Consider the following 26,649-nt stretch of genomic DNA (forward strand, 5'->3'; position numbering starts at 1 on the left):
AGCCCTTGTGGGGTTATCCCACAACCAAACTCTAACAGCTCCTTACTCAAATTCAAATGATTTCCTTAAGACTGTTTTTTTCTTTCTAGAGATGGGAATCAAACCCAATGCTTGTGTTTGCTAGGCAAGTGCTCTACTCCTGAACTAAATCCCCAACCCTAGAATGTATTTGCTAAGATGGCAATTCAATATCAAATTGCAAAAGATGTTCACTACAAGCAAACCAACAAAAAACACGTTTATAAAGACTATTATAAACTAAGTCCTCTGGAGGAGAAGTAAGGGTTCTTCGCCATGGAACCATCTCTCCAGTCCAGAGCATATTCTTTTTGTTTGTTTGTTTGTTTTTGTTTTTTTGAGACAGGGTTTCTCTGTGTAGCTTTGCGCCTTTCCTGGAACTCAATTTAGAGACCAGGCTGGCCTCAAACTCACAGAAATCTGCCTGCCTCTGTCTCCCAAGTGCTGGGATTAAAGGTGTGCGCCAGCACCACCCGGCCAGAGTATATTCTTTATTTAAGGGGAGCATATGTCTTAATTTCTGTGTGCAATTTATGTGCCTGTAAAATCAGCAGCAAAAAGCCCCAGAATGAGTCAGAAAAATAATTATGTATGTGTGTTTATGTTTAACCTATGTACAACATTCTCTTTCTTTCTACTATGATCAAGAGGCATGGATAAAATATGAAGTTTGCATTTGTTATACATTCAGAGATTCTGATCACTAAAATGAAACAAATTTTCAAGATCCTATAAGATTATCCCAACTTAGTTTCATGGTTTTACATTTAACAATAAAAAAGCAATCATAGTTTGTTGTGATGGTTCAGCAGGTAAAGGTGCTTTCTGCACATGCCTGATGACCTAAGTGTGATCCTGGAAGTCATGTAAAGGTACAAGGAGAGAACTGACTCTACAAGTAGTCCAATGCCCCCGCCAGTGAAACCACAGACTCATATGTCTGTCTCTATTGTCATACACGATGGGTTTTATGATATTTATATTTCAAATTTTCAAAACCTGTCAAATGTCTCAGCAATTTGTCCCCTTTCATTTAGTTGAAAAGGACAGTCAGAATACTTAAAGAAACAGGAAATTTCCAGGCAAGGTTGACTAACACAGAAACCAAAGAGCAAATAGTGAGGTTATGATAGTCTCCAACAAAAGGGCTAGGAATAGAATTGGTAAAGGCATGGGTTTTCTCCAAACTATAAAGTATGTCTTATGTATGCTTTTAATAATACAGTTTTCATAGGAATAGTGGCTCAAATCTAAAAATAATAGGCAAAATGAATTCATTCCAACTGATACATGCCCAAGAACCTTAAAAAAGTAAGTCAATATACCTAAGGCTGCTGAGTAAGAATTCTAAGGTTTCCATTCACCTTCTAAACCTGTAGCATGAGAGCAGTCTGGTACTCATCAGCATGGTACCGGGCTGGCTGCAAAGACCATGGTCCTGTGTGCCCCTTCCTCATCTGTTCTCTGTGCAGCCCTTCCAAAGCACACACACACACAGTCAAGCCTGCAGCCACTGTCAGAACATGAACTTCTCCTCTTACAATACTTTATTCTACTCTTCACATTTTACATCACTGTTATCAGTGCGCTTCACAGAATTAGCAGGTCATTTTTTGTCTGCCAACCCTCAAATATGTTTATTTTATTTTCATTAATTAATTTATTTGCTTATTTATTTTTTGGTTTTCAAGACAGGGTTTCTCTGTGTAACAGCTCTGGCTGTCCTGGAACTTGCTTTGTAGACCAGGCTGGCCTTGAATTCACAGAGATCTGCCTGCCTCTGCCCCCAAGTGCTGAGATTAAAAGTGTGTGCCACCATTGCTTGGATATATTTTTCATAAAATTATATTGTTTTTGACTACCTTGTATGCACTGATGGGATTTGACACGATACTTCCACACAGGCATATGACCTGTAGTGCCTAACATCTACTAACCCTTAGTTTATAGTCAAATTAGTTTTGTTTTCCTTTTACATGAGGAGAAACATGGTATTTCTTTTTATATCTAGTTTATTTCACTTAGGATACTATCCTTTCATGTCTATTTTTAAAATAAGCCTTAACATCTAGAATATCTAAAATGAATAAAATTTGTGAAAAGTTAACGTAGGTGGTCCACAATAGCCTGTAACTCCAGTTTCAAGACATCTGTCACCTTCTGCTGGTACCTGTGTTTACAAGCAACACTCTCTCTCTCTTAAAAAAAAAAATCTTTAAAAACAAAACAAAACAAAACAAAAAAGGCTGGGCCATGGTGGCACACGTACACCTTTGATCCCAGTGCTTGGGAAGCAGAGGCAGGTGGATCTCTGTGAGTTCCAGGAAAGCCAGGACTACACAAAGAAAACCTGTCTCAAAAAAACAACAAAACTAGTAAAGATCCTATCTAAATAACTCAGAATAGAGTATCTCAAGGTTAACTTGTCAAATCTGTCATAGTTTTCATCTCTATACATTTAGCCTTCAGATAGGCAGCAAAACTGAACTAAAACAAAAAACAAACAAACAAACAAACAAAAAACCCTTCAGTCTTATCACTGTATACAGATCCTATAGGAAGATCAAAATCAAAAATCAACTAACAATCAGCTGTGATGGGCACAGCTCAGTCCTGCTCACAGATGCCATCCATTCCACAGAAAGGAACTGCAGATGCCAGCTGACAGCATCATGCCCAGGCAGGCTGTGGTGACAGGAAGATGATCAACACCTAACACACCTACAAGTGGCAAGAGCTAGGACCCAGCAAAAGGCACAGCCAGGCAGCAGACAGTCTGAACTGTTGTCAAATGCTGAGTCACTAGGCCACTCTTAAACTATGAGACAATGACTCACAGAGGGACAAACACTAAGTGAACTATGGCTTACCTTCATGACATCTTGATAGGACCGAATAGCTGAGATGCTTCTCTTTTCTCCATCTTCATCTTCCGGGCCTTCATCTGCAGCCTCATACCCCTCATCGGTGTTACCATCAGCCTCCACAGTGTTGGCCATTTGGTCGATGAGCTGCTCCAGGGGAGGGCTCAGCTCCCTTTCTTCATTTTCCTTCAAGCCATAGTCCAGTGCTTTATAAATAATAATTCCCAGGGACTCAATAACCTACGGGCATTAAAGAAGGTAGTGAATGGAGGTGATTGAAGATTCTAAGGACTAACTGTAAGGTATAAAATGTTCAGTATTTCAGACATAACTAATATTTGAGGAGAAATTTAAAATTTTTTACCAACACATGTATTTAAAATTTTGAAAACTGCATTTTTGTGTGATTTCATTATAACCTATCCATAAACCCTTCTCATACTTTGTTAAATTTATACTAGATGGCCAGGCGGTGGTGGCACACACCTTTAATCCCAGAGGCAGGTGGATCTCTGTGAGTTCAAGGCCAGCCTGGTCTACAGAGTGAGTTCCAGGACAGGCTCCAAAGCTACACAGAGAAACCCTGTCTGGGGAAAAAAAAAAAAAATTATACTAGATGTTAAGATCAGTATTTCCCATTCATACAAAACAAAAACAAAAACAAAAACAAAAAACACTGACCAAGCTGACTTGCTATATTTCCAAAAAGAAAATTTTTATGCCAATGTTTAGAGACTTCATAGATCCCCCAAAGTAGCTGAGACTAAAAATTCAGTTCTAAGTAGCAATTCACTTAAGCCCAAATAACAAGAAATCAATATATAGATTGTTCTCTGAGTTCCACTCATTGGAAACACATCTCTCTCAAATAATACAAGCAAATGGGAGATTTACTTATTTTTTTAAAACCAGAACTTGCAATGAAGGACACAGATAATCTTCCCTACAACTACCTCCATCAACAATACTTCTAGACAATGTGAACCTGACTTGTGAATAGTGGGTCCATCACTGCTAAACAGTACCCCGACAAGTGCTCCAGATGTGGCCAGTATGGAGAATTCTAGATTACTCCTCAATACTGCCTTTCTCACTTGCTCAGTACAACCATAAATGTAGTGCCTTTATTTTACTTTATAATACCAATAGCACTATTCATTTCATCTTAGGTCTTTTTCCTTTAAAAGAAAATACAGTCAACAATACCAAAGATTTAGAATTAAAAACACTGGCCGGGCAGTGGTGGCGCACGCCTTTAATCCCAGCACTCGGGAGGCTGAGCCAGGCAGATCTCTGTGAGTTCAAGGCCAGCCTGGGCTACCAAGTGAGTTCCAGGAAAGGCGCAAAGCTACACAGAGAAACCCTGTCTTGAAAAACCAAAAAAAAAAAAATATATAATATATATATATATATATATATAGAATTAAAAATACTGACCCTTATCATTAGTCATCTGGCTCAAGGAAAATTATTTTAGGTGATTTTTCTGTAAAATGTGTACTAATAACCTTTATATTTCATGAGCCTCTTGAAGACCTTAAATGAGTGATTATGTTGGAAAGAACAGTACCTGAATTAATAAATATAATCTGTTCTTCTCCCCTTTCTTACATTCACTTGTTTCCAATGTTTATCCAGTTACCAACCTCAAAATTGCAAAGAAACTTCATTTCCTTTATTCTACTTTTAGTTATTCAATGATGCGATTTTTAAAAAATAATCTATACAGTATTTTTTTGTCTTTTTTTTTTTTTTTTCAGAGCTGAGGACCGAACCCTGGGCTTTAGCAAGCGCTCTACCACTGAGCTAAATCCCCAGCCCCTCTATACAGTATTTTTAACCCAAGAGTTGTAAGTTAAACACAATAGCATCAATGTCATCATATACAATACCCTGTAAAAACATTCACACAGTTACTCAACAAACTCTACAAAATCTGAAAGTTATATTACCAGAGGAAATAATACAAGCATTTAAAATAAATATACTTTAAATTCTTTTTTAAAAGATTTCTTTTATGTATATGAGTGCTCTATCAACTTTATGCCAGAAGAGGGCATCACATCCCATTATAGATGGCTGTGAGCTACCACGTAGGTGCTGGGAACTGAACTCAGGACCCCTGGAAAAGCAGCCAGTGCTGTTAACAGCTGAGCCATCTCTCCAGCCCCATTACTTAAAATTCTTAACCTCTAATTTTGAAGCAATGCAACTATTTTTGAAAAACACTTCTGTGTAAGATGGCAGATTAGAAGCTGCCTCTGTGTGACCTGATGAAGGAAGAGTCAAGACTTTTTCATCTTAGGTCTTTTTCCTTTAAAAGAAAATACAGTCAACAACACCAAATTGGTTTGCTCCAAAGAGAGAGAGAACAGCTAAGTGGAGGGGCAGAAGGATGTGGGGAGAAGCATACGGAGGGAGATTTAGAAAGTCCTCCACGACGGAAGAAGCCCTGGGAGCAGCTGCCTTTTAGGGCAGGGCCTGTTCACTGACACCAACTGCTGGGCTAGAATGCATGGCACCCAACACAGGGACTCAGGGCCTAGGGAGCCAGAAAAAGATGGAAGGGTCATAGAAGGGCCAGAAACTGGTAGTTATAGGTGCTGGCTGCAAGGCCATGGAATGTGGCAGCCTAAGGCTGAGTCTTACTCTACCATCATCCTAGAGTGACTTACCTCAAGGGAAAACCTTATCCTACCCACACCCAAAGCAAGTGGCTTGGGAGCACAAGCATTAGAAGTAAGCCAAGGTGGAGACTCCACAAGGACAAAGGCAGCCTCGGCAAAGACAGTGGAAGCCGGAATTACCCAGAGGCAAAAGGAAGTACAAACCATCCACTGCCCCCACTTCCTCAGAGCCTTGGACACTAGAACTCACGTATCCACGAAAGTGTGGACCTGGCAGACCATAAAGAAGTAGTAGCTGGAAATGGTAGTGAGAGATTTAAGGAGCCATCCCAAGCTCTGAAAGCAAAAACTACTAATTTGGACACAAATTCTTGGTGAGAGATCCAGGTTGCTCAGCAAACACCAAGAGGATAAATGCAAAAACAAACAAGCATAGAAACAAACAAAATTTGAATTCACACATGCATTTTCAAATTACAGCCAATCAAAGAAACAACACTCTGAAAGAAGCTAGTGAGGGAAGAGCCATCTTATTAAAGTAAGGAGAGGAAGGACATCCGACTCTCAGAAACATGAAAGACTCCAGGAAAGACACTGCAGAGATTGTCTGACTGATCAGAACTGCAGTACTGTGGGAAGACCAAAATGTCATACAGGTCCTGAGGCAAGTCACCTTATCTTGGGTTAACATTAGCCCCCTGGATAGTCCACCTTGTCCACACCTGTGTGTCTGCACTAACATCCTGTGAGTAATAGATAAAAACTCTTGGAACCTATTGACTCAGCAGACCCAATGGCCTCCACCAACCCAAAAGCTAATAAGAATGCCATCAGATAGCCTCTGAGGCCTACAGCAAAGACTCCCTCATCTTGTGGTACCTACCTCTCTGATGTACCCACCAATGTTCTGTAAAACCCCTCATGAAACTGCTGGCTCCTGGGCCATGGTCACTCAAAATGGCTCCAGAATAAACCATGCCTTATTCTCTTCAGTGTGAGAGCTGTGTTTCTTGCATCAACAAAAAGCATTCAACCAGATAGAAGCAAAATATTCAGTACCTACAGGGAAACAACAAAACCAACCCAACCCATACTTTGTACTCTACAATGTTATCCTTCAAAAGTAAAGGAGACTTTCTCAGAACCCTTGCTTAATACAATGTCCTAGGTGCCATCACTAGCCTGGGGAGTGGGAGATAATTCTTTAGAAAGAAAGAAAATGAGTCAGAAACTCAGCTCTCCAGGAAAAGAAAACCACTGAAGAAAGAATAAATTAAGGTGAAGTAAAAACTTTTATTCTGGCGACTAGCAGATGACAGTTTAATAACAGCCACACTAATATGTGTGCTTATATATGTAGCTCCTGTGTTGCATGTGTGTGTCTGAATGTGAACCTGAAATAATACAAGTGACAGGAGGAAGAGCTGGGATTATTCTGGTAAGACAGGTCATTTGCGCGGCCTACTCAGTGGGTGGAGTAGTGTTACAGGAACCTGGGCTTGACTTAGTTGTCAATGCACAGCGCACACTTTAGGGCAGCCACTGAAGAGAACAACAACAACAACAACAACAACGTGAGTGTAGCGGGTGTCCTAACAAAGGTGAGAAAACACAGTCATGTAAAATGCTCCTTTAAAATCACAAAAGGCAGAAAGACAATGGAATGCAAAAGAGAGGAAAACAAAGGTTTAAAAAAAACAGAGTCAGGTGGTGGTGGCGCACGCCTTTGATCCCAGCACTCAGGAAGCAGAGGCAGGTGGATCTCTGTGAGTTGGAGGCCAGCCTATCTACAGAGCGAGTTCTAGGACAGCCAGGGCTACACAGAAAAACCCTGTCTCAAGAAACAAACAAACAAACAAAAAAGAATAAAAGAAAACAAATATAGATGTTAATACAACTTTATCAGCAATAATTTCGGGCATCAATAATCTACACACTTCAAATACAAGTCTAAAGGTGAACTAAAAATCAGTATACCAAGCTGAGGACAAGAGGTGACCACCAGAAAAACTACTAAAAAATTTAAGAGAATTTGGACACATATCTGGACATGGCCACTCCCATAGACAACAACTTAAAACTGACTTTAGAAGAGCACTGGCCAAACCATGTGGAAACATTTTGAAAAGCTTAAGGAACTGGAGAGATGGCTCAGTGATTAAGAGCACATACTACTGTTCTTTAGAGGACCTGAGTTTGATTCTTAGCACACTCACAACCACCTGTAACCTGACTCCATGTGAACTTGATTCTTAAAGGAATGGACACAAATAAACTAAGCAGACACTCATCTAATAAGAACAGGAATACTCCATGACATTCGCCTTGTGAATCTCTGTGGCTCATTCAGAGTGTGAATTGTTATGGACACATCTTAATTCTCCAACAAGAAGACTAAGCTCATATTGAAAGTAAAAACCCCTCTACACTTCATATGTTCAAATTGTTTTATAAGCAGTAGGGACTTAATAGTCAATGAAAAGATATAAATTCCTCCCACTCATGTATGCAAGGTCTCAAGTTCAGATATGGACCTTACAGTCATGGGTTGGATTACCTGTCACTTCAATCTCTGTCTTCCCAACTGATCACTACACTGGTGGTCCTGCCTGATCGGCTCTGAAACATCCTGGAGGATCTCCTAGCCAGAAGTAAACAGCACCTGGTCCATTTAAACATTCCAGAACTGTTCGTCTTAAGCCTGACCTCGGCCTGAGTCACAGGTAGCTCTAAATGTAAGCCAGCCTCTTACAGACGCAGGCACGACACAGCTGGGCTTCATTAGACTGACATGTACACCAGGTGGCTCTTCCCTCTGATAGGAAGACAAAACTTCAAGAAGTATGCAAGTAGTATTTAAGTAGTTCTTCAGTCTTGAGCTGAGGACAAGAGGTGACCACCAGAAAAACTACTAAAAATTTAAGAGGATTTGGACACATAATATCTGGACATGGCAGCTCCCACTGACAACAACTTAAAACTGACTTTAGAAGAGCACTGGCCAAATCATGTGGAAACATTTTAAAAAGCTTAAGGAACTGGAGAGATGGCTCGGTGATTAACTACTGCTCTTCAGAGGACCTGAGTTTGATTCTTAGCACACTCACAACCACCTGTAACTCTGACTCCATGTGAACTTGACGCCTCTGGCCTCCACAGGCATGAGCACTTATGTATACATAACCCCCACCATACACACAATTAAAAATAAATATTAAAAAGTAAAATGGTGTATGGACTCCTCATCAAAGATAAAGTAGATGGCAACAGGCACATAAAAAGTTGTTCTCCAGGTGGTGGTGGCTCACACCTTTAATCCCAGCACTGGGGGTGGGGGAAAGGTAGGGAGACAAGTGAATCTCTGAGTTCAAGGTCAGCTTGGTCTATAGAGTGAGTTCCAGGATGGCCAGGGCTGTACAAAGAAACCCTGCCTTGAAAAAGTAAAAGGAAAGAAGAAGAAGAAGAAGAAGGAGAAGGAGAAGGAAAAGGAGAAGGAGCAGCAGCAGCAGCGGTACATTCTATGATTTTTAAAGGAACTTCAAGTAAAAATGAGTCACTACTATACCCCTTTACTAGAAAGGCTAGTCCCAAAGTTGACAGCAACAAGTGCTAACAAGATGTAGAATAATGGGAACTGTCTTTTTTTCTCTCTCTCTCTCTCTCTTTTTTTTTTTTTTTTTTTTTTTTGAGACAGAGTTTCACTATGGTTCTCTAGCTGGCCTCAAGTCACCCTTCTTCCTCAGACTAGGAAGTGGCTGAATCGACAAATGCATGCCAGCTCACCAGCTGTGACCAACAGGAACTCTTATTCATTGATGCTGGGAATGCAATATGGCATGCTCACCATGTCATGCCCACAGTTCAGCAGTTTCTTATAAAAGTAAACATCTTCTTACCATATGATCCAGCAATTATATGCAAATAAGCTGAACATTTCTGTCCACATAAAAAAATCAAGACATGAAATATTGACAGCAATTTTATTCATAATTGCTCACACACAGACAAGACATCCTTCAGTAAATAAGTGGATGAATAATGTGTAGCACATCATGACACTGAATATTATTCACAGATAAAAAGAACTGAATTAAGGCTGGTACAGCTCAGTGAGGCCTGAGCCTAGCAATCAAAAAGGCTATCAAGTTCAAGGAACTGTACGAAATGTAAGCCCTTAATGATTTTACTAGATGAAAGAGCCAATTTGATAGGCTACACGTTGTATCATTCTATGTCACATTCTGGAGGAGTCAACAATGGTTGCTGGGGTTCAGGGGAAGGGAGGAGGTAAAGTACCAGAGTTTTGGGGTAATGAAAGTACTCTATCAAGTAGTACTTCTATAGGACATAGCATGAGAGGTGTTCTGTATGTGTCAGGACCCAATAGATGCCCAACACAAAGAATGAACCCTAATATACTATGGACTTCCATCAGTAACATACCAATAGTGGTTCTTCAGCAATAACCAATGTCCCAAAATTATGCAGAACATTATGGGAGAAGGGGAGGACTGTGTGGGGACTCCTCTTCTGCAAACCTAACAATGCTCTGAGAGAATGAAGTCTACTGACTGGAATAAATGTACAGAAGCTGTAGCTTAGAAGGCACAGTGGCAAAGAACAAATTAGAAATCAGCACAAACAGCATTTTTGTTTGCTGTCTTCTTCTTCTTCTTTTTTTTTATTTAAAGATTTGTTTATTTATTATGTATACAGTGTTCTGCCTGTATGTATGCCTGAAGGCCAGAAGAGGGCACCAGATCTCACTATAGATGGTTGTGAGCCACCATGTGGTAGCTGGGAATTGATCTCAGGACCTCTAGAAGAGCAGGCAGTGCTCTTGACCTCTGAGCCATCTCTCCAGACCGTTTGCTGTCTTCGTAGCAAAGAGGCAGGGGCAGGCGTTGCTGAGCACGGGCCCCTCTAGTACCTCTGCCTGTGACTCGCACTGGGGAACCAGCCAGTCAGGAAGCCAGCCTGCAGCATGGCTTTCATTTATTTACTATAAAAGTATCATGTGGGGGATGGAGAGATGGCTCAGAGGTTAAGAACACTGGCTGTTCTTCCAGAGGTCCTGAGTTCAATTCCCAGCACCCATATGGTGGCTCACAACCATCTATAATGAGATCTGGCTCCCTCTTCTGGCCTGCAGAGATACATGCAAAGAGAACACTGTATGCATAATAAATAAATAAATCCTTAAAAAATAAATAAAAATAAAAGTATCATGTGATGCTTTGAATGTTGAATACTTTATTTAGGTTTAATTTTAATTCCACATGGTAAAGAGTCTGTATCTGTGTCTCCAGTTGGATTGAGTAGTACAAATCCTACATGTTACACACACTGGCCAAGAGGAAAACAAGGCGGGAGGGTGGGGAGAGAAGAGGGAAGAAAGAGTAAACAGGCAGGCCCTCGGCACACCACCTTCAGTTCTAAAGTACTCGAGAGGGAGTGAAGTGTCTGTCTGGAAAGACAGCCACAGACTGAGGAGCTGCTGGAGCATCACCAGGCTTCCCGCAGCACTTAGACAGAGCTTGTCTCACTTCTCACAGCAAAGGCACTCCCACCCCACACAAGCTCAAGCTGAGGCCCAGTTAAGTTTAAGCACTGGTATAAAATCCAGTTAAAAGAGGAAAAAAGATAGCACACGTGCCTCTGTAATGTGAGTAGTCTCACTTAGATTCGTCTCTTAGAAGTAGTCTAGTGGCTTTCAAATGTAACTTCCATTTGTGTGTGCACATGTGTATGCTGTGTGTACATACTTAGCGTGTGTCTGAGGGCACAAGTAATATGTGTTCATGTGAAGCCCAGAGTCTCCCAGGTTCCTCAAGCATCCTTTGCCTCATCTTTTAATTTTAACTACTTGTGTATGCACATATGATATGAGTGTGAGAATGTGGCACACGCACGCCACACGGTATACAGTGGAGGTCAGAGGACAACTTTCAGGAGCCAGTTTTCTCCTTCCACTGTGGACTCCAGGGACAGAACTCGGGTCAGTCACCAGACTTATATGGAAGAGCTTTACCTGCTTAGCTACCTTACCGGGCCTTCAGCTTATGTCTTGTGATGGGGTCTTCCACTGAACCTGGAGCTAACTAGTTCAGCTTGACTGCCTGACCAACAGGCCTCTCCTCCTGGCTAGAATGTGCTGCACTGCATCTGGATGCTGGGGATCAAATCAGCTTCCCACACTTGCACACTCTATGTGTGGAATCAGAGTGTCTAATTCTTCTTCTTCTTCTTCTTCTTCTTCTTCTTCTTCTTCTTCTTCTTCTTCTTCTTCTTCTTCTTCTTTCTTCTTCTTCCTTCTTCCTTCTTTCTCCTCCTCCTCCTCCTCCTCCTCCTCCTCCTCCTCCTCCTCCTTCTTCTTCTTCTTCTTTGGTTTTTGGAGACAGGGTTTCTCTGTGTAGCTTTGGAGCCTTTCCTGGATCTTGCTCTGTAGCCCAGGCTGGCCTCGAACTCACAGAGATCCACCTGGCTCTACCTCCCAAGTGTTGGGATTAAAGGCGTGCGCCACCACCGCCCGGCTTGGGGCATTTTCTTGATTCATGACTGGTGTGGGAGGCCCAGTCTACTCTAAGCGGGTGGTTCTGGGTTGTGTAAGAATGCAGGCTGAGTAAGCCGTGAAGAGCCAGCCAACAAGCAACACTCTTCCACAGCCTCCGCTTCAGTTCCCCCGCCAGGTTCCTGCCTGAGTTGCTGCCCTGACTTCCCTTCATGATGGACTGTGAGCTGTAAATGAAATAAACCCACCTTGGCTTTGGTCACAGTGTTTTATCACAGCAACAGAAAGCAAACTAATACATTATCCTAAGTAAAAGAAGTCACACAGAAAGCTAGGATTCCACTAAATGAAACATCTAGAATAAGGAAATTTATAGAGACAGAAAACATACTCAAGACCAGTAGGGAGAAGGTTAGTTAAGGTTTGCTGAGTACAGAGTTTATGTAACCGTTTTGGAAGCAGACAGTGGTGACAGATGTGGTGACTATAAATGGATTTACTGCCACTGGGTGTACGCTTGAAACAGTTAGGATGGTATGTATATTTCATTACAACAGGATGCTGGGGCCAGGGCGGGAGAGGCGGCTCAGTGGGGAAGGGCACGGTTGTTCTCACAGAGGACCTGAGTTCCATTTCCAGGACTCCCACCAGGCGGCTCCCCACCGTCTGTAACTCCAGGGACATACACACACACAAAGTCTAAAATTTTAAAAACCACTGAGCTTAGTTCAATCCTTAGGAAGTGTTGCCACTTAGCAGCAATCAAAAGGCCCAAGCCTTCTTATTTACTGCGGTTCCTAAAGTTTCCAAAACAAGATGAATGTCCCAGGAGTCCACGCGTCCACTCAGGCACCAGCAGCAGAACACCTCAGGAGGACAGCTGCATCTCATGCCACCATTCAGTGCAGAGCCCTGGGCAGGCCTCGGCTGCCTTCAATCATTAAGCCTCTGAACCCAGCACGGCTGCATAAGACCCACAGCGCCTGCCCTCCTTTGGAGCCATTTTCTTCTGCTGGTTCCACACTCTTCTGCTGGTTTCCATCCGGATCACGGCCTGCGTGAGAACTGCTGCTCCTGAGTGAGGATTTCAGCAGACTCGGCAGTGCACTGGGTGGAGGAGAATGTGGAAGTGCTCCTTGGGCTGTTTCTGTTTTCTCAAGTGAAGGAAACTGCAATTAGAGCTGGGAGTGAGGAAGGAGGAGAGTACTGAAGAGCTGAAGAGGAAAACAAGGTTTGAAAGTGCTTCCCAGCTGAGCGAGGACATGGTCTCGGTGAAATGTTACTATAGTTCTCTTGAAAAAAAAAAAAAAGTACACTAAAAAATTTTCCAGTGAGTGTGAGTCAGATGAAGTCCCCCATGCCTTCTGCAATGGGGAAGAAAGCGGTAGTCATTGTTAGAGGAAGGGATGTGCCCAGGAGCCCAGCATGCCCTCAGACTGACTGGAGAGGCACAGTAGAATCTACTGCATGAGGACATGGGGAGGGAGACGCAGTAAAATTTCTATTTACCACACAGACACTTTTGATAAAATATCTGATGCGAAACCACACACCTGACGTGAGCAGTGATGCTGGAGATACTCATCACCAAATAAACACCCGGTGACTCACGGGGACTGGCGTGTCCCTCCTCCCTCACCATGAAGAGACTGCAGACATACCAGGCACCGAGCTTTTACGTGGATGCTGGGGATCCAGCTCAGGCCCTCATACTTGCACAAGCATTTTACTAACTAAGCTGTCTCCCCAGTGCCCTCTTTTGAATTGCTGGGTATCACAATTCCGAAATCCGGAATCTGAAATGCTCAGATTCTCACCCATTCTAAACACTTACTGAGCTACAGCCTCAGCACCTAACTTCTTTATATAGCAAATTTTATTTTAAATATTACAGAAATATAAGAATGGTTATAAACTTCAGTAAAAGCCCAAATTCAATTGCAGCATATAACTTTGGTGTATCTATAGAAAACAGTATTAGAGGGTCATAAAAAGACAAATGTCCCACTGACACACAGGTATTCCATCACAGACCCTGAGAAGCAAAAGTCACTATTTATATAAACTATCTATGAGGTAATCTATAGAGACACAAAGATTTTTTTAATTGCCTAAAGCCAGACTACTGAGAAGTGAGTAATAACTGCCAATTGGTATAAGAATTCTTGGGGCTGGAAAGATGGCTCAGTGGTTAGAAGTGCCTGCTGCTGTTCTAGGGGAATGGACTTTGGTTCCCAGCACCCATGCTGGGTGGCTCCCAGTCTCCTGGAACTCCAGCTCCAGGGGACCCAGATCTTCTGCAGCATAAGGCTTGTACATGGTTCACTTACTAGATGCAAGCAAAGCACTCGAACACATAAAATAAAAAACGGATAAATATTAAAAAAAAATCACTAGGCGGTGGTGGTGGTACACACCTTTAATCCCAGCACGTAGGAGGTAGAGGCCGGCAGATCTCTATAAGTTCGAAGCCAGCCTGGGCTGCAAAGTGAGAGCCAGGATTGTTACACAGAGAAACCCTGTCTTGAAAAACCAAAACAAACAAACACACACTTCTTTCTTGGGATGAAGAAAATATTCACAACTTGGTGGTTGTGATGCTCATATAGCTTTGTTCTCCAGCTGTTTCTGCCTGTTCCTACCTTCAGGTTCTTCACTGAGTTCCTGCCTGACTTCCCTTCCTCAATGATGGACTGTGACATAAACTGTAAACCAAATAAACCCTTTCCTCCCCATTCCCAAAAGGACATACTGAGCATCATGAACTACACATTTTAAATGGACAAATGTCATGGTATGTAAATTGTGTTTTGATTAAAAATACAAAAATCTACAGGAAGTCAATGACTACTCAGAGAGAGGGAACCAGTGTTTATTAGGGACAGACCCCAATCCTTGAGTGATCAGCCCCAAACACATTCAAATAACAGCAACACTAATTGGACTCAGTCGGGCATGTGTGTGTAACAATAATTAAAAGAGAGGTCATGAATTTGAGAGGGAGGTGGGGAGAAAAAGAGAAGGGATAGGAGGAGCACAGGAGGAGAGGAAGAGGAAAGAAGAGGTGGGAATGATGAAAATAAAATGTAGCCATGTATGAAAGTCTCAAATTTGAAAAAAGCATTTAAAAATATTGCTAAAGGTATAGTAAGAAATGGAAAATGACAAAAACAAAACAAAAAACACAGCATGGTATAACTACAATAATATCTTAAAATGTGAATTTGATGGGCAGAACCCAACTGAATGAATAATATACATAAATCTACAAAGTGGTCTTGATTCTAAACTGCAGCGTTGACTAACAGAATATTCTAGTGCAACATGCTCTATATTTAGGTTGCCCACTGCTGTTCATTAGGCCACTAAAAGGCTAACATTTTTATCTAATTACAATTCTAAAAGGTAGAAAGTGGCTACCAGACTAAACAACACAGGTCTATAGAGTAAGGAAAACAATGCTTTTTATATGAGCCTGTGCACAAGTCACAGACATTACAAGAAAGGCCTTGTTGGGATCTGGAACACATTCATATTTTATACTCAAAGCATAATAAAGACAGGCAGGCCCTGAAAAATACAAATTCAACCACTATTAGTATTACTATACAACAAAGAAACCATATCATTTTTTAAAATTTACATTTGTGTGTGTGTGTGTGTGTGTGTGTGTGTGTGTGTTGGGGTTAAAGGGTGATTTCAGTTCCCTTCTTTCACCTTGTAGGTTCTAAGGATCAAACTTATGTTGTCAGACTTGGCAATAAGAGCCTTTACGCACTGAGCCATTTCAATGGTCCCAGGAATCCAATATTGTGAGCATGAATTAATATACTTGACATCCAAGTACTAAGTATATTTAGGACGACATGGTGCTTTGTTACAGTATACTTACAGAAAGAAAAACAAAAAGCTAAAATTGTGGCTTGGTATATAGGAAACTTGACCCTACACTAATCACATTAAGTAGGTTACCCAGTAATCAATGTTTTGCATCACAATTTTCAACAATGGGTAGAGAAGTCCATAAAACAGTTTAAGTAATTCCAAAGCTGTCTGGTACTCCTTCTCTGAAGGAACTTTTGGTCTGGATCCTGTTATCATGGGTCAGAAGGACAGAAGGAGCTGTGGGGACTTTGATCAACTGCAGAGAGCAGTGCCCATGGCTTTTCTATGTCACTGCTTCTATGCAGAAATGCATGCTTGGCTGCAAATGTGCTCTGCAGTGTGGGAGGGGCAAACAATCTGAAAACAGAACTTAGTCCACATATATTAGACGTCCTAATGAATGCAAACAGGTGAAACATGCCCATTAAGAGGCAGATTCTCAAGTGGGAATTGTTTGAAAAGGTAACTTCATAACACACTAGTCACTACAAACACACCTAAAACACAGCACGGAATAGTGTCAAGGGACAGAACTGCCATGCCAGGAAAAAAAAAAAAAAATCAGAAGAAAGACTGTGTGGTGATATATTGTATACCCAAATAAACTTGCCTGAGGATCAGAGGACAGAGCCAGCCACTAGATTAGACATAGAGGTCAGGCAGTGGTGGCATACACCCTTAATCCTATCACTAAGGAGACAGAGATCCTATGGATCTCTGTGAGTTCAAGGACACACTGGGCTACATGAGACTGATCCAGTGTAGGAGAGAAACAGCCAGGCAGTGGTGGCACACACCTTTAATCCCAGCACTTGAGATCTCATGCCTTTGCTTGGGAAGCACACACACCTTTAATCCCAGGAAGTGATATGGCAGGGCAGAGGAAGATACATAAGGCGTGAGGAAACAGGAACTCACTCTCTTTAGGATGAGGATTTCGTAGAGGTAAGAACTAGTGGCTGGCTGCTCTGCTTCTCTGATCTTTCAGCTTTCACCCTGATATCTGGCTCTGGGTTTTTTATTAAAAAAGGCCACCTAAGATTCAAACAAGACTGTACTAACAGAAAGGAAAAACAGGTTTAAAGAAAATAATATTTAAAGAAGTAGTAAGAAACATTTCAAAAAATAGCAAAGGCAAGCCAGATACACAATAGGACAATTTTGTGATGCCAAACATTAGATTAGCGTGATATACAGTTGATGGATAAGTGGGCATTACCATTTGTGTAACGTAAAGCAAGATTAAATATGTCCTTTTGTTAATTTTTTCTTCAAATGTTCCTTAAGCTTTCCTGTACCTTTCCGTACACGTCTTATGCCTTCTCATATCAATATCAATGACTGACAAAGCCAGAGATTACTGAAGCACAGAAAATGAGTGGCTGGACTAGAAGTAGTTTCCACTTCCCAGAAGGCAGAGTTATCATGGGCATGAAGTTGACTTGACTTCCATGGTGCTCTGGTATGTTGTTGTACTCAGGGTGGCTTCTTTGAGGTGAACCACCTGTGGAACTGGGGGGATGGAGTTTTCTTTGAGAGCTTTTGAACCTTGTAGAGCAGTAGATAGTTGTTAGTGAAACCTGTGACTGAAAAAGTAGTTCCTTGAGTTCCTCGTCTGTATTATCAGTCTCAAGTGTTGGGAACATTGACTCGGCTCTCAAAGTGAATTTTTTCAATAAATAAATTTAAAGGGGGGGGTTCATATTTAATCAGAGTAAAGAAATAATAACAAACAGGCCTTTTTACTTTCAACATCTGTATCTTTTAGTCATGGTTAGTATTTAACCTTGGCTTTCAAAATGGAGATTATAATTTTGTGTCATATGGAACCTTAATTAATGCTTACTAATCATGTGCTTTAAGCATGAGATGAAAGTACCTTCAGTTCAAAGTTCATAATAACATTTCAAATAAGCAGCTGACCTTTCTGGAGAAATGACTGGCCTCAGATCATTGATTTACATATCATGATTATTTTGTGCTATTTTGATAAGATGGGCCGTGTTTGTTCTTTTTAAGAGATTCTCAATCCCACCCTCTGGAGTTCTTAACTTTTTATGTCACTCAGTGAAATATTTACTTCATAGTTCCATGGGCATTTATAGAGACTCTGCCGTGTGTAAGGCATGTGCTAAGGAACAGAGTATAGATAGATCTATGCTTCCAGGACAAACAGAATAATCATCTAGATGTAAGGAAAGGGAAGTATTTCCCACAGAAAATGTCTCATGTCTCCTTATTTACATGCACACAAACATTAAGTTAGAATCCACCCGTGAGAGAGGATATGCAAATGTTGTCATTCTGATATGGGGTCATGTCATTTAAAACACTTTGCATTTCCATCTATTTTTCTGTGACTATCATAATTTTATTTTTCTTTTTTTTAAAGTAAATTTATTTTACAACATCATTTAGTTCAACATAATAGCCACAGATTCCCCTGTTCTCCCACTCTCGCCCCCCTCCCCCTCCCCCCACCCCACCCCCCACTCCCACCTCCTCCAGATCAAGGTCTCCCCCGAGGACCGGGATCGACCTGGTAGACTCAGTCCAGGCAGGACCAGTCCCCCCCTCCCAGACCGAGCCAAGCGTCCCTGCATAGGTCCCAGGATTCAAACAGCCAACTCATGCAACTAGCCCAGGACCCGTCAACAACACACAGCTGCCTCCCAAACAGATCAAGCCAAATGACTGTCTCACCCGTTCAGGGGGCCTGATACAGTTGGGGGCCCCTCAGCCTTTGGTTCATAGATCCTGTGCTTCCATTCATTTGGTTATTTGTCCCTGGTTATTTTATTTTTCTTAACAGCTAAGTTGAAGTTCCTTTGTGTATATAGACCACATCTTTCTAGTCTACATCCAGTTTACCATGTGTTCCAAAAACAGCACAGGGCTCCAGCCTCAAGACAAATTTGGTAAAATTTGGTAATCTTTGCTCTTAGTTTTCAGCCTGAGCCCAAGCTGGAAAGTTACATTGTAGGTAAGTTGAGAAAATGCATATTTTAAATTTTAATTTAAAAATATTTAATGGCTCAAGGCTGTTAAAATATCAGTACCTGAGCCAGGCAGTGGTGGCGGCGGCGGCGGCGGCGGCGGCGGCGGCGCACGCCTTTAATCCCAGCACACAGGAGACAGAGCTAAGCGGATCTCTGTGAGTTTGAGACCAGCCTGGGCTACAGAGTGAGTTCCAGGACAGGCACCAAAACTACACAGAGAAACCCTGTCTTGAAAAACCGGGGGTGGGTGGGGTGGGGAGTGGGGGGGGTGTGAATCAGTACCTGAAAATCCACTATCAGGAAAGCACAAAACAAAACAGTCCAACTTGACTGCGCACGTGCCAGCATCTGCATCAAGACCCACATGGATGACACTGCAAGTCCTCACGATAATTCTACCAAGGAGATGTGATTGTTACCCTATTTCTTCCTGATTAAAAAATTCAAGTAAAGCTGGGCACGGTGGTGCACACCTTTAATCCCAGCACTCAGGAGGCAGCGGCAGACACATCACTGAGTTTGAGACCAGCCTCGTCTACAGAGCAAGTCTCAGGACAGCCAGGGAAACACAGAGAAACCCTATCTCAAAAAAAGAACTAGAAAGAAAGACAGAGCCAAGGGCTAGAGAGATGGCCCAGTGGTTAAGGCACCTGCTGCTCTTCCAGAGACCTTGAGTTCAATTTCCAGCATCCACGTCAGGTTACTCACAACTGCCTGAACTCAGCTGGGACTAGGTATGATAGCCAACTCACTTTTCTGGCCTCCACTCTCACCCACACACATGTGGCTAAACTCATAACACACACATTAAACAATAATAATTGTAGATAAATTTGTTTTTAAAAAATTGAAGCAGGGCCTGAGATATGGCTTAGCAAGACACCTGCTGCCAAATCTGACAACCTGAGTTGTAGGTTAGAGCCCCAGGATATGCATGGAGTTCTACCTTCTATACCTTAGCAGTTAATCTGAAGAAAAAGAAAACACCACCACCAGCTTCCATACTATATAATCACATACCCACAATGCACTCAATGTACATGCACAGTCACAGGCACAGACTTCTTGTTCGTTGCCCTCCTTTGCCTCAGTACACCGTGGCCTCCTGCAGTCACCGTTTTCCAAGCTCTCTCCTCCCCTATCCTGCGCAATGACTGGTCTACTTTCTGTCTCTGCAGAGGAACAATTCTGGACATAACATAAATGCAATCGTACAACAAATGGTCATCAGTAAAGGGCCACTCTCACTTCCCATGTTCTGCTCATATTATGCTATATTAGTATTTCACATCTTTTTATTGTCAAATAACATCCTATTGTATAGATATACCACATTTTAGTCATTCATTTATCAGTTGATAGCTATTGTTATTTTTTTAATTGCCTTATTTTAATATAAAGAAAATGAGGAAAAACTGCATTTACATTTTTAAAAAGTAAATACATCAATATACTTAATCTATTCATTATGCTAAATCTTTTGTTGTTATTGTTTCTTTTTTTAAGACAGGGTTTCCACCAGCGGTAGTGGCGCACACCTTTGATCCCAGCACTCGGAGGTAGAGGCAGGCGGATCTCTGTGAGTTCGAGGCCAGCCTGGTCTACAGAGTGAGTTCCAGGAAAGGTGCAAAGCTACACAGGGAAACCCTGTGGGGGGGGGGGGGAGAGACAGGGTTTCCTTTGTGTAGCCCTGGCTGTCCTGGAACTCACTCTGTAGACCAAGCTGGCCTCGAACTCACAGAGATCCGCCTGCCTCTGCATCCCGACTGCTAGGATTAAAGGTGTGCGCCACTGTGCCCAGCTCTCATTATGCTAAATCTCATTCATTATAGGACTGATGTGTAAGGGGCTGAAGAGATGGCTCAGTTTTAAAAAACACTTGCTGCTCTTGCAAGGGACCTGGTTTGGTCCCCAGTACCCACATGGCATGGCTCACACCATCTGTTCCAGGGGATCCAATGCCCTCTTCTGACCTCTGTAGGCACCAGGTGTGTGTGTGGGGGGGGGGGGGGGAGAGCATTCATATACATAAAAATATTTTAAAATGATATACTATTTAATAGTAATAGTTAATAGTAAACTTTTACATAATATTTGGTTACACCAAAAACAAACATGACCCCTGTACCATGTTAGAATTGTTGAGGTTTGTTTATACTTTTAAACCAAATTTTATTTCTGGCAAAACTAGCTATTCCTTCTGACTCTGCTGTCAGAAGTTATGGCTTCAGGGCTGGAAAATTACGGACTTCACTTTCCACTTCACAATTGCTCTCCTTGTTTCACTTTAAAAAAAAAAACCCTCAATGGACTTGCTCCAGTCTGCTTTACAAACCCTGTTTCTTTCGATCCCTTTCTTCCGTTTCTACTGACCTACTAACTGTCCTTGAAGGGCAGTTACACAAGCTCTCTCAGCTCATGTGAGCATGTCTTTCTCAAAACTCTGGAAAACTACACTGATTTTTTTTCTCATTTTGTTTCATGTAGACGTTTTTAAAAATTAAAGTCTATATTTAAAATTCCATTCCTGGTTCAACATAAATGTCCTAGCAACCGTCAGGTTTCAAGGCACACACGTCTCTCCTACTGGACTCTGCTCAAGGTCAAGTCTGTTTGGGTCATTCTTGTGTATTCAGCACCTAGAGAGATCAGATAGGTTTTCACATGAACGGATAAGTTAATATCCATGTAAAAGAGAGAAGTACAACTTAAAGTAGATTTTCCTATCAGCTGACATCTACTGGACTGTGATATGCAAGGTCCCCGGTTAATCCTTTTCACGCATCTTAATTCTCATACTAGCACTGTTAAATAGGCACTATGCATATTAACCTACACCTCTCCCCAATTTTAGAGGCTCGGAATCAAGATTAAGGACATCAGGGATTTGAGCAGGCAATTCAGCTAGAGTTTAGACCCAGTTCCATCTCCAGAACCCATGAACTCTAGTGCTATGTGGTCAAAGTCAACAGAGAGAAGAGGAAACACTGACCTTGGACCACCCTGCCCAGGGACTAAGAGAGAAGGTATGCAGGCAGCCTGCCCTACTGGGACTTCCTAGAGAGAAATCACGTGTACTCTTACCATGACCTGCTTTCAAACACACACAAACAGCAGGGCAGAAAGGGTCCAAACTCTGCTAGGATATAAGGAACATTTGCCCTCAGCCCCAGGTGCCTGGGTAAAAATTGCTCCTAGGGAAAGCAGCCTGTTCTAAGTGGTTTACAGTGTATCATTTCTGCAAAGAACTTCTGTGACAAGCTGAAAAAACAAACAAGAAGGCCCAGTCTGAGGAGAAACAGGACAAAGACAGATGGACACACTGCTGCAGGCTCCTTCTAGTCTAATCCAGCGACAGCAACCATCTCTGCTATCTTATGCAGCAAAACAAGGAAGCAGGGACCTAATGTTATTAAAGACCAAGTTACCTTTTGCTACACAGAGGGTGGTTTAAAGTAACAAAGTAAGTGCTTTCCCATGAGCTGTCTACATGCAATTCATTTGCACAAAGCAAACCCTGAGAAAGAAGAGCTCTGCAGGTTCAGGCTTAGACTAGCTGGCACGTGAGGGCATTTTAACCAGTGGCTGAATAGCCATTCTAACCGCTGAACAGACTAGGCTTTAAAGTTTTCTTCCGATGTGCTCTGTAAACTCGAAATTAATTTTCCTCATAAAGTTAGAAAACATTCCAGTATGAGGCCACAGCAGAACATTTCAACTAGCTGCAACTCAAAAGCGGCATGAGTCTCACATCCACCACACAGCCCCTAAGTCACGAGGGAAAGGGCAGCATGAGCTCTGTAGAGGAAAGACATCAGTGTGAGGGTCCCCAGCGGCTCCCTAAGGATACCATCCTCATGAGGGGAGGGTCCCCAGGCCCCCAGGCTAGTATAGCGTAGCAGGATGATGCCTCTCCTGAGTCAGGGGCTTTCTACACCAGTGCTTCTGTGTGTAGCTTGTGAAATGGGCTGTACTCCTGTCATGATTTCTTTATGAATCTTTATTTCTTTATGAGCTTAGTTAACATAAGCTCACTGGAGGAGTGCTTAGCCAAAATGACGTCTATAAACCTATAAACACATTACCGTTTTCTACAGATGAGAGATGAAGTTGTCTACTCAAAACTGCAGAGCCTGTGACACAGCAGTGAACAAGAAAAAAACAAAACTGTGCTCTCTAAAGTTTACATTCTCGTAGGAAAGAGACAAGATAACGTGTGAAGAGAACAGGTATTTCAAGGCAGCAGCGTAAGATTTTAAATAATTAATGCATACTTCATACCCTGTGGCCACACCAGAGAAGAATGGAGGTGGGTGAGGGATGGCTGGGTACACCACACTCTGAGAAAGCATTAGAAGCAGCAGTGGCCAGTACAAAGAGCCCGAGACAGAAGGGGCCTGAGATGTTCTGTCACACAGCAAGGTAGCCAGGGTGTGAGGGACAATGAACAAGAGAGGCAGCATCAGCTGAGAGGCCAGGCTGCTCCAGACCAACTCCTGGAAGCACTCTGATGAAGGGACAATGGGAGCCCTGCAAGAGCCCACAGAGTGACGTGAGACATGACAACGCCCTGCCTTTGGACTGCAGGGAAAAGAGCAGTGGGAAGGAGAGAGGGTGAGAAGGTGGCTCCCAGCTGCACGTCAGCACTCAGTTACTGGAAGGGGCACAGCAGTTTTCACTCACATAATTCTTCTTTTGAGAACTAAACTGATAGTGGAAACACAAACATTTTTTTGTATGTTTGAACATCAGGGGAAAAAAAAAAATCAAAGAACACGTCTTATAAAAGTGAGTTCACAAGCCAGGCAGTGGTAGCACGTGCCTTCCCAGTACTGGGGAGCAGAGGCAGGAGAATCGCTGAGTTCAAGGCCAGCCTGGTCTACAGAGTGAGTTCCAGGACAGGCAGGACTATTACACAGAGAAACCCTGTCTTGAAAAAACAAAAACAACAACAAGAAGGGAGTCACAATCTACTCAATTCTTTTGTTCTACAGAAGGTGAAAAGAGGTTAAATGACCTGCTCAAAGTTCACACATCTAGCCCCAGGTAAAGTCACCAGCAGTGTACAGACTCTAGGTCCAGCCTCCCTTTCACAGCTGCCAACAGGAACCTCTCCCTACAGCACAACTACAAATCTAGCATGGTTCCTCAGAGTGTCTTCACATCGGCACAACACCCTGAGCACGTCCAGGTCAGAATCACTAGTATTTAAAGACAACACAGTTGCTCCTTTGTTTAGGAGAGCATGGAGTGGTTTAAATGAACAAATGTTCCCATAACTCACGTATTTGAACACTTGGTCCCCAGTGATGGCACTGTTTAGGGAGGATGTCCAACCTTTAGGAGGTGGAGCCCCAATGAAGGAAGTACATCACTGAGGACAGGGTTCGTGGGTCTATTGTCTTGACCCACCTCCAGTTCGAGCTCTACTTCCTGAGTGGGCTTGGATGTAATCTCTCAGCTTCCTCTTCCTGCCACCCACCACGCCTTCCCCACATTATGGACATCTGGCTTTCTGGAACCATAAGCCAAAATAAATTCTTCTTAAGTTGCCTTTGCTCATGCTATTTGATCACAGCACATGCACATACACATGTGCTCGCGCGCGCGCGCACACACACACACATACACACAGTAACTAACACGGAATGCTGCATCCCAATGAACTCATCCTAAGAAAAATGGATTTAATTCATCTGCCTAATAGCTTGGATACTCAATCTCTACCACCAAAGCAAAGATCAGGAGCCTCTGAGTTAGATGAAAAAAATTTGGTTACAAACCAATATTGTTTACATGTAATATAATTCTTACAAAAACGCATGCCCACAAGGAAAAAAAAAAGGTAAGAAAAATAAAAATTCTAATGGCTTTTTATTACTAGGGAGTGAGACCTGGAAGTGATGGGGGGTGGCTTATTTTCTAACCATTCCTTTTTTTACTGTAAAAATTAATATAAACAAAGCCTGGCACATGCCTTTAATTTCAGCACTCAGGAGACTGAGGCAGGCAGATCTCTCTAAGTTCAAGGCCAGCCTGCTCTACATATCAAGTTTTAGGCCTATCAGGGCTGTATATAGTGAGGTCCCGTCTCAAAAACAAACAAACAAACAAACAAATATTAATATAAACAAGCCAAAGTGAACTACAATCCTTAGCATGGGTTAAGTGCATTAAAGACAGGAGGACAGCAGACATTTGAAGTCGTCCAGTGTGTACCGGGGCTACATGCCTGTAAGCCGGGCACTCTGGAGGTGGAGGCAGGAAGACTAGGCGTTTACAACAGCTTCAGCCATCTAGTGAGTTGGAGGAAAGGCCAGGCTTCGGGAGCCCTTGGCTCAACCCTCCCTCTCCCCAAACAGCCCAAGCTGTGTCTGTGGTTTTTAAGCAACTCTGCAACTAATCTTCATCAAAGCGCTGCTTCATACCACACGCTGAAATGTGCTGTGAAGACGGATGAAGCACAGTCCTTGACCTCAAACAGCTCGGTCAACGGCTCGGTCAAGAGGAAGAGATACACAGGACATCCCAAGTGTGACCTGGAGGGCTGGGGAGAACGCTCAGCCAGTACAGTGCTTACTGATCCCCAGCACACACGCCGTTAAAAAGAGAGCAGGGTGTTGCATACGTGTAGTCCTAGCATGGAGGGAGGAAGACAAGACGGCAGATCCTTAGGGCTCACTGGCTGGCCAGAGAACCATGATCATTCCTCAAGTCCCAGAGAAAGACCCTGTCTCAAAAACAAAGGTGCACAGCTCCTGAAAAACACCTGAGGGGAAGAAAGAGACAGAGAAAGAAGAGATAGTCTGTCTAGCTTCGGGAAGGAACTGTCAGGAGAGATGTCACAGCAGAAACCGTGGATTTCTGAGGTCAGAGGCCACCGCCATTTGAGAAGCCCGTCCTTGCTATCTTCCTCATGGACCTCAGAGAGTCACATTTATCCACAAGACCTTGACCTATTTGCCACCTGAAGAAAGTTGGGAGAGGGCTGGAAGAGACACTGTACCAATTACACACACCAGAACTACAATGTAGTATTGATGCACTCAACCTGCCTTACAAGGAGCCATTGTTGGAAGGACACAATGGCCAGACCCAGAGTCCTTATCGCTGCGCTAGTTCCAGCCGGACTCTGCAGAGCTCCGGACTGTCAAGGGCAGGTGTGCAACGGGGTCTGACTCCATGTGCAGTTTTCAAGTAAATCCAAGGAGCCGAGAAAACAGGAAGGCCTAGAGAACCCACCTATTTTACTGAATGAAAAAGAGGTGAGGACTTAAACTGAAACCCAGGAAAGGCAACTAGCACTTTCTCTTGTTTCATGTGGCAAGTAAACAGGCGTTTCCCCCTCTCCACTTCAGTCTTAATTCTTCTACTCTCAAAACCATCACTAGAATTTCAGTTTTATTTTGACTTTTTTGTGTCACATACGTTTTTCTCTTTTATCATTCTACTTCCAATGTTCAAAATACAGCAATATACAAATCAGACGGAAAAGACAGTCACTGAGTATTTAGATTGTACTGTACAGAAGCTTAGAAAGAAATATTTCCCTACAAAGTTAGAGAGGATGTATTTTGAGTAATCAACATAAGTAATTGTGACAGATAATTCACAGTGAAATTTCACCAGGGGAAATCTGTAGCTTGGACCAAATTCCATATATTCCAAGGACAAATACTATTTTGTTCCTATTTGATTGATCTTAATGTTGAAAATGACAATCAAATAATTCACAAAAGAAGGGA

The 26,649-nt window shown here is 42.5% G+C and overlaps 1 protein-coding gene across 6 annotated transcripts in view; it reads right to left on the reverse strand.

Moving 5' to 3' along the window:
* The window catches only part of Spire1 (spire type actin nucleation factor 1), a 114,675-nt gene that overhangs the window by 57,941 nt on the left and 30,085 nt on the right, over nt 1-26,649 (reverse strand). For all 6 annotated transcript variants that reach the window (XM_015998300.3, XM_076555399.1, XM_015998386.3 and 3 more), the window contains exon 3: nt 2,889-3,122. In XM_015998300.3, coding sequence (XP_015853786.3) covers nt 2,889-3,122 — 234 coding nt within the window. The remainder of the gene's footprint in view (nt 1-2,888; nt 3,123-26,649) is intronic.

This window comes from Peromyscus maniculatus, chromosome 19, assembly GCF_049852395.1.
Source record: "Peromyscus maniculatus bairdii isolate BWxNUB_F1_BW_parent chromosome 19, HU_Pman_BW_mat_3.1, whole genome shotgun sequence".
NCBI lineage: Eukaryota > Metazoa > Chordata > Mammalia > Rodentia > Cricetidae > Peromyscus > Peromyscus maniculatus.